At 40.7% G+C, this 9,050-nt stretch overlaps 1 protein-coding gene across 2 annotated transcripts; it reads left to right on the top strand.

Moving 5' to 3' along the window:
• The first annotated feature begins 500 nt into the window (after window positions 1-500).
• Window positions 501-7,972, top strand: LOC147797912 (E3 ubiquitin-protein ligase TRIM56-like). Of its 2 annotated transcripts, XM_087142843.1 has the most exons (5): window positions 501-598; window positions 836-1,089; window positions 1,886-2,108; window positions 3,363-4,662; window positions 5,291-7,972. In XM_087142843.1, the coding sequence occupies exons 3-5, from the start codon at window positions 1,962-1,964 to the stop codon at window positions 5,899-5,901; spliced, it is 2,058 nt and encodes a 685-aa protein (XP_086998969.1). In that variant the 5' UTR covers window positions 501-598; window positions 836-1,089; window positions 1,886-1,961; the 3' UTR covers window positions 5,902-7,972. The 2 variants fall into 2 exon arrangements, with proteins under 2 accessions (XP_086998969.1, XP_086998970.1); XM_087142844.1 differs by lacking the exons at window positions 501-598; window positions 836-1,089 and having other exon boundaries at window positions 1,870-2,108.
• Window positions 7,973-9,050: the final 1,078 nt, after the last annotated feature.

The raw sequence follows: 9,050 nt of genomic DNA, 5'->3' as shown, positions 1-9,050 counted from the left end.
ATATTTTGCTCTCCCCCACGAAATAATTGACTAAGAGAGACCAACCAAAGCCAAGCTCGGAGCCCCACTAAGGCAAGAAACAACTCAGCGACACTAATTGGGCTACTGCAGTAATCAACAGAAATGAGATCAAAATTAGATAAAATGAAATAAATACATAAGTATAGTAGGTACGCCACGATCACGTTGCATATATATGCAGAAGAAAAATAAAGGATTCACAGTGATGAGAATTACGTGTGAATAACAAGCATCCCCGTAAAAAAAAAAACACTACACCGAAAGAGAAAAACATCAAATTGAATCACCTCCGTTGATTTTGTTGCCGCACGAGTGTTTATGCCCCTTGAATTGGAATTCTTGCCTTGAACCCCCCCCCGAAAAAAATTCTGGTGCCACAAATCGAAGGCACACTGTGTAAAGACACAAAGTCCGAAAGACAAGTCGAAGGGTAGCACATACATAGGCATACAAAGCGACAACCGGTTGAACATTAACCATTAATGAAATCATATAGTCGCCCCATCGCAATACGATACTAGTCCGGGGACCTGCCCGTATCATCCCGTTGTTCACTAGAAGCACAGGACCACCACAAGTTAGTGACCAGAATATTTATAAGTCGACAGAGTAAAATATACAGTTAAGTCTTAACAATATAAGATGAATTAAAGAGCAAATTAAATAGGTTGTAGTGAATGCTGCATTTAGATATAAGCTATAATGCCCAACCAACTGATTTAAGGAAACCGATTTTTCGTGTGTGGTGGTGAAGTTTGAAGATTTGATGGAATAATAATCACGCAAATGTAACTTGTGGGTTTTGTGGTTTCAGGCAGAAAATGGCGATAGGACCAGCAGTGAGTTCAGCTCTAGAGACGATCAGCAGGCATCATCTCGAATGCCCCATTTGCAGCGAGAGATTCCAACGACCCAAGATACTGGACTGTCTGCATAGTTTCTGTGAGCAATATCTGCTGACATACTGCAGCACGAAGCACCAGGGCTGTACAGGGATTCCTTGCCCCGTGTGTCGACAAGAGACACAACTTCCGGAGGCGGGGGTTAGAGGCTGATCGGCTGATTTGCGTGATTATTATTCCATTTATCGAGCTGATGCCTCTTGTCACTAGAACAATAATTGTGGCTGTACAAAGTTACATCCTATTAGATACAATATGTGAATTGCAACATGTACGAAGTCATTGGGAAATTATGCTTTTCGCCCTCATGTTTCCACACATTTTCTTATATAACAAAATGTCCCATAAAGTTTAACTCTTGTAAGAAAACACAAATCTGCACATTCAGGTAGCATAGAAAAAAATGTTAAAAGACGTGGATCTCAACAAGGGAACATGCATGTACTCTTTTTCCCCTTGAAGAATACTATAATCCCACCAGACGAGTATTTAACTCTAAAAAGTGCTTTACGAGTCAGAAAAAAATGGGTTTTGCTGGGCAAACCAGACCCTGGCTGGTGAGAGCTATCCTCATCGTACCTGTAGTAGTGTTTGATCATGTTTGCCGATCGGTGCATGAGAAAAGAATACGTCTACACCTTAGACTGTCAAAAAGGCTCACTAATTGTCAATAATTCTCTGGTCAGTTTACTCATTACGATCACAATATCTTAACATACTTGTTATACTGTCTGTCTCGTCCATGTTGTGATTTTGTCAAAGAAAAATAAAGAATTCCAAGGCAAAATTACGAGCGCAGCGATGGTCCTTATCGTTAATCGCACGTGAGCAACGCTTCAAAGGTGAACCGGAAGTTTCCTGTGCCGGCAACCCCAGAGCTTCCGGCAGACGGAAAAATAATGTTTACACGCAATGCGCAGTGCCCCCGCAGGAGTTGGCAATCCATTTTTTTTCTCCTCCAGGTCTGTGATGCGACACTGTTTGCCATGGATTAGCACGACAAACACATAGACTCCGTGTGAACATGGCCAGGTACATATGCCTTCGGTGAACGCCAATTGCATGAAGTGCGTCGCTAACATAATTCTCTTTGCAACGAATGGAATTTTGGGGGAGAAATTCATCGCTCCACATCATCAGTTATTAAAGCTGAAAATATACAGGCCCAGTAAACGTTTTAGAGTGGTGAGTGGAATTACATTTAGGCCTAATGGCACTTATTGTGACGAATCAGCGTGTAGTAGTAGACGCATGCCAACGGAGAACAGGGGCTGTGGTAGACATGTTTGGTGGTGATGTTATTCATTCTCAATCGCCAAATGTAAAGGACATGGTGTGATTTAGCATGATCATAGTAGTAGGGGCGTGTCAGCAATCACCCCACGAGGGAGGGAAGCTTAGCCGTGTTTTAAAGGAGGCAACTGGTATCCTATTGACGGAATGGACCATTGGGTTAAGCGAGACACCTCAACTCATCTCAACCTCATTCGATTTTCTTTTTCACCGTGTGAAGTAGTTATGTGAGAGTGCAAATATATTAATCAATTTGTCGCTTCTTCACAAAAGAATTACGGTTTTGACGTACACGGTTAAACAGAGCCCTGGGAGGTTTTCCTGGAGCAATATTCCCACCACTAACAATTCATGGCAGCCAGTGGGAAGGGGATTGCATGCATTCTTTTAAAAGAATCTGGGTGGTGACACCCGTACATCAAAATAGTAACCGATTTCTGCATAACCTTATGTAAAAATTGAGCTACAATTATATAATAGCTAATATTATTTATTTCTTTTATCATTTTGATAGTTTTCAAAGCAACAAATGCAAAAACCTCCTGTTAATTTGCATCTCTGTAGATGCTGAACAGCCTAGTTTAGTCACCTTTAACATGGGGACTTCCCCTGAGCTGAGAAATTCTCTTCCAGAGCCAGCCTGTCGCCAAGCCCCATAGGATTGTATGTAAATATCTGAGCCACTTGCTGATATGGGATTATTGACGCAGACTGTGCCTGGGCAAGCCTGGGCTTGTCTTATATCAATGGTCGGTTTCTATGATTTGTCTCTGAGCTGTCTGGGGAGCTATTTGAGTAGTTTCATTGTGTTGGGGGGTGTCAAAGTTTTGTTGACTGTGGTGCCCCCCCCCCTTGACTGAAAAAAAGGGTATCGCGACCGTACTCTGATTTTTTTTGGGGGGGGGTACTTTTTTTTATTTGTAGGCACTCGGGGACACCCTGGTCAATTTAATTAACCTACAGAAAACCATCTCACCTTGACTACAGTGAATGTAAAACAAGGCTGGCCATGATTCCCGTACACTTTTACGTGTTTCTAGGAGACCTGATGTGACGGCAATATTGATTTTCTTGCTCGCTTATCAACGGCAAATAATGTTGCTTTTTATTTCAATCAAGATTGTTTAATGATTTTCTTTAAATCAGAAAATGGCAACAGGACCAGCAGTGAGCTCTGTTCTAGAGACGATCAGCAGGCATCATCTCGAGTGTCCCATTTGTTCTAAGAAATACCAACGACCCAAGATACTGGACTGTCTGCATAGTTTCTGTGAGCAATGTCTGCTGACATACTGCAACACGAAGCACCAGGGCTGCACAGGGATTCCTTGCCCCGTGTGTCGACAAGAGACACAACTTCCAGAGGCGGGGGTTAGAGGCCTGAAAACCAACTTTGATCTGATCAGTCTGGTTGAGGAGATTGAATTGCAGGAAAAGTTGGTGGGTTCGGGTGAGACAAAGCTGCTCTGTGAGACATGTGATGATGGCAATGAGGCAACACATCGCTGTCTGGACTGTGAACAGAATATCTGCTCACATTGTCGTAATACGCAGCTCCGGATTACTGCTACATCAAGTCACAATATACCTCAATTAGAGGAAATTCGTCAAGGAAAGATGAGCATGAAAACAAAATCCGAAAAGCACTGCCCTACGTGTCCGACCCACGAGGGTGAAGTTACGCGATTCTTTTGCACAACTTGCGAAGCGCTGATCTGTCGAGACTGTACCGTCATCAACCACTGCAAACCGGAACATATCTACCTTGAAACAAAGAAAGCCGTATTGACATACAAACAGTTATTAGCTGACTTGTTTTCTCCGATTGAAGAAACCATGAACGAACTCCAAAAATCTAAGGAGACAGTTTCAAAAATGAGAAACGACCTCGATATCAAAGTGGAGAGAGCAGTGGCAGAAGTACAGTACAGGGCAGCCGAGATAAGAGCAGAGGTCACGGCTCAAGAAAATCGCACCATTGACAAAATCAAAACCATCCAAAGTGATCGCCATCAAAAGCTGGCAGAACACGAGAAAACAATGAGTTTGGCATCGGAGAGAACACAGCATACATTGGAGACAGCAAGAGAGGTGACAAGGACGGCAGCGGATAGTGAGTTCCTCTCACTCTACGCAACAATCAACAAAGACTTGAAATTGTTGGCAGGTCAAACTATTCCCAGAGTTGACAAGAGGCTTGGATTTCTGAAGTTCAAGCCGAGTGAGGGCGTAGGTGACATCAGTCTGGGCAGGTTGGTGACGGAAGGAAAGTGGAAGCAGCGATGTAAGTTTGGTAGGTCGGGAAGCGGTCCGGGTGAGTTTAATTGGGCTCAAGACATTGTTGCACGTCGACCTGATGAGGTTGCAGTGGCTGACTGCTACAACAAACGAGTTGTGATCTGCAGCATCGATGGTAACCAGAAAAGCACAATCCCGATGGAAGGATGTAAGTTAAGATAGAAACTGCTCAACGTAACAAACAGTGGTGTATTTATCGTTCATGTTTATTTGGTTTCAAGATAAATAAGAAATATCCAGGCGTGTCCCAGAACCACAGTGAGCCCAGAAGTGGGAGGTTGAAAGAGAACTTAAGCATTCGAGATATGCAACCTTCGTTATTTTTTTTTTTTTTTTTTTTTTTTTGCAGGTCTGGGGCGACTCACGCGCTGAACAGGAATCGGATACTTCGTTTTTGCCTTATAATTTCTAATCTTTTCAATTAAACACTACTCTGTATTTGTGAGACTTGAGACTACTATTAGAGAATTGACTGTGGCTAGGGCTTATTATGGTAGGAGATAGAAAATATCCTGAAATCCATAGACCCACTCGACGGGAGGGGTCACATTTGCGATGCATTTTCCATAAATCAATTTTATATGCATATACTTAACACTTTAGCTGTTTCTCTCACACTCTTTCCCAAGAATTTTACATTGATTGTTTCATAGCACGTACCACTTCATGGTGTCTGTGTAGGAAGGGACAATAGTTGACCCTCACTGACTTTTTAAATCTTTATGAAAGTGAGTAATTGGTTCATAACTTTTGTTTGTGTATATTACTCAAAACAGGCCCACGTGCCATTGCAGCTACACGCAGTGACAATCTCTTGGTGGTGGTCGAGGAGAACGCATCCCACGTGAAAGTCTTTGACGAGGACAACACGCTGGTTTTCCAGTTCCCCACAGTGTCACCGGATGAAATGGGTGAGACCAAAGTGAACCTTCAGAGTGTAGCAGTCAAGACGGATGGGACCATTGTGGTAGGTGACCCCAAGAGGATGGTGCTGACCGAACACAGCCCCGCTGATGGCAAACTCAGAAGCACCATCCCAGTCAATATTAAACCATGTTATCTGGCTGTTGACAGCAATGATCGAGTTGTAATCACTGACTCCACACGGGATTCATCTTTGCCAATGGGTGTTGTTGATGGGAATGGTGATACATTATTTACCATCAAACCTATCATCAGTGGTCAGAAAGTTCAATACTGCAATGGTGTCTGTACAGACAGCTCGGGGTATTATGTTGGAGTGGATAATGGTGCTGGCACCGGTCATATTCATCAATACGACCATCAAGGTGGATTTCTTCACTGTATCGCACAGACACTGTACGATCCTCGTGGAATCATACTCACAGCAGATAGGCAGCTCGCTGTGGCAGACAAGAGCAAGTGAAAGTGTATCACGAGGATTAACATTTATGGAAAAGAACTGACTATTTATGGTAATTTCAAATGTACAACTTGTTGGAGAGAAAAAATGACATATTGATCACACACGTGTGATGATGAGTGACGAAGCTTAAGAACGCGATTAATGACTGTCTAGTTGGTTGTTTGGTATTTCTCATTAGTTATAGTGCTTTGACCTACCAGTCAAGGCAGTCTAGCAAGTAATATTCCTATTGGACCAATATTTTAAGAGCATTAGCTTTTTTCGGGATAAGAAGACGCGTCCTGGGATTTTAGAACAAAGGGCATATTCTTGGCAATGCTAAAATCAGGCATTGTTTGGTGGTGTTACTCTGTAATCTGCTGCATTCATGTATACACATTCAAGTTCACACTACGCCATCGCGCCTTACGTTATGTGGACTTCTTTTGTGGAGAGGTTCACACTATGTATGCCACGCCGGCACATGACAAACGGCAAACACTGAATCCAACTAGTTCTTTTTCCCAAGTATTGTTCGTTTTTATGTTTATTAATTGGTGTGAAGATTTAAAAAATCTGTAGAAAACTCATGCAAATACAAGAAACTAAATACTATGGAATAAAAGTATACATAGACATAACTCTTTTTCTCAACCGTCGGAAGGAATTAACGAAGTTTATTTTTGTTCCGCAGCAATTCAGCATATTTTGCTAGTAGCGTGTCTGTGTTTGAACATTAGTTGACAGAGATTGACGTCTTAGAAAATTGAGAAGGTACGTATATAGCTCAACCAAATAATGATAAAATAAACGAAACGTGAGGCTTTTCTCTTTCCTAAAAACGCTTATTTCGAATTTATCAATAATTCGTGAAAACATTATCTTTTTTCTCTGTTAGTTGGAAACATACTGGTATGTACCGATGCTTGTACAGAACAATTGTTAATAATACGTTCATGTTGCTGCTAAAACAATTGCTGCTATTGATAGTGAGAGATGTCAGTTAACGACTTCTGCACTCCCTCTGTGAATGCATAACACTATACACTTTAGTATATTTGCAGTTATACAAATACAAAAAGTAATTGTATAACATCTATCCTTTAGTTGATTGGGTTGATTGTTATGTATACAACCTGTATTTACAGTGACTTTATCGTATCCTGAAGTCGACTTGACTGTACGTTTTGTTCCGTAACCATTTTGAAAAAAATCTGACATTTCGGTTCGTTTTCAATGTCTCGAGTTTGTTTTGATACAGCTTGTAAGTGTAACGCCCTATATTTATTTATTCGTGAAGTTCACACCAGTTTTGCTGTGCCCTGTCTTAGGTGTCAGCCAGTGTTTAGTTCTCATACAGAAGTTTTAACGTACCGTATATAGTGCACCATTTATATGATAACGACTTTTTGAAAACGAAGGTAAATTTGAGATTCAGCTACAGTTTAAAATAGCACTCTCGGACAAATTGCAGTAAACTTCATATTAGTCTTTACGGTTAGGAATGTTTAAACTTGAAAAGCTGGGGATTGCGGGAATTCCTTCTGTCACCATAAATCGTGATCTGCGTCTTTCCCTGGTGATTTAAATCAAACAGTAAGCGTTTTTCTGCTAAACGACTGAAGTAAAGATGTCAAAACTTGGATTGGATGTGTCAATAGAGGATGGCTTAATTGTCTAATGCTTTAGATGGATTATTTTTCAGAGCTTTAGCAAACACAAATGCTTGCAAATTTCAGAAAAGAATAATCCTGTTTGTGAATATCAAAATATATACTTTTTCAAAAGTAGAGTGTAAAAACCACTTTCCAAATAGGAAATCCTTTTCCGATTGAGTAAATAAATGTTAATATAAGGAGCGAACCCCTGTTTTGAGAGTGATTTCTGATTATGAATTCACAACGCAGTGGAAAAAACTCACAAACGACGTTTCTCTCATTATTATGTTGCTTCTTGTTCTAGTGTGATTCATCGTAGCCTTAATTTAATAATTACACATGGCATCTCCCTGATATGTAGGCCTAAAGGATTTATTAAAGAAACCTTACATCATTGTGATGTCGCAAAATTAAAAGAAAAAAGCCGCTTTCAAATAAATGTTCCCTTGGGCCTTTCTGTTATCTGAACTATAGTTTGCAGCGTTGTTGTGTCCACAGACAGTAATTTAAGCTCCGTCAGAAGAAAAGGCCCATTGGAATTTTTTTTTTAAAATGTGGTTAGAATTGTGTCGAGACTCTTAACACCCTTTTTACATTGCTTTCATTATTTCTGAGCTCACAGTATTAAACCATCCCCTGCCACAAAATGCTGCGGCTTCGGCTTGACCTAACGTGCGCCTTTGCAAGCCATTGCCTCGCAGTAACACCCAATTCACATAGACGTATGTTACTGCTAGCCATAGCCAGACTATTGGGATGTAAGTTCAACTGAAGTTGAAAGTCCACAACCTGTGACATTATTGTTTACAATACTACAGAACCTTGATTGGCATTCCGGTGTATACGTGGCCAGATACAAACATGTATTGGACAGCTGTGAACGTCATGTCGCGGAGGTGGATCGCAAATATAATTTTCTTTGCAATAAGCGAAATCTTGGCGGAGAAATTCCTCTGGGCACAAACATCAGCTAATATTTGTAAGTTGACGAACATAATGGCTCAATGAACGCAATTGAGGGGTGAGCGGAATTACAAGCATTTAAGGCACTCGTCATGACAAATCGAAGTGCAACGGTTGATGCTCGGCAAAGATTTCAAGATTCAAGATTTATTTCATTCTCTACAGCATATAATCACACACACGACAATAGAAACTTTTAGTAAATACATAAATATGATTGAATGATACTACAATACACTTAAGAAAGAATGCTGTAGAGGAATACCCAATGAAAGCAATGCTCTCAGAATTAGGCCCCGTTTGTAACATTACTTATAAATTACACAAGTTTGTGTAGCCTGAAACCAGCATGGTATGTTAAATCAAGATATGTGTTAATTGCCAAAAAAACAGAAATACGTGTATGTACTAATTACGAATATTTATTTAACAAAGAGATCCTATATTTCATTTTAAAAGCTGACATAGTATTTAAATGTTTAAGTGAATCTGATTATGAATTCCACAACTTGGGTCCCTCATATATAACAGTTCTTTGGGCAAGGAGAG

This window comes from Acanthaster planci, linkage group LG10 (genome assembly GCF_054643075.1).
Source record: "Acanthaster planci isolate LZ-2023a linkage group LG10, COTS_SCS, whole genome shotgun sequence".
NCBI classification, from domain to species: Eukaryota; Metazoa; Echinodermata; class Asteroidea; order Valvatida; family Acanthasteridae; genus Acanthaster; species Acanthaster planci.
Note: the sequence above shows the minus strand (reverse complement) of the source record. Positions and strands in the feature narration are given on the sequence as shown.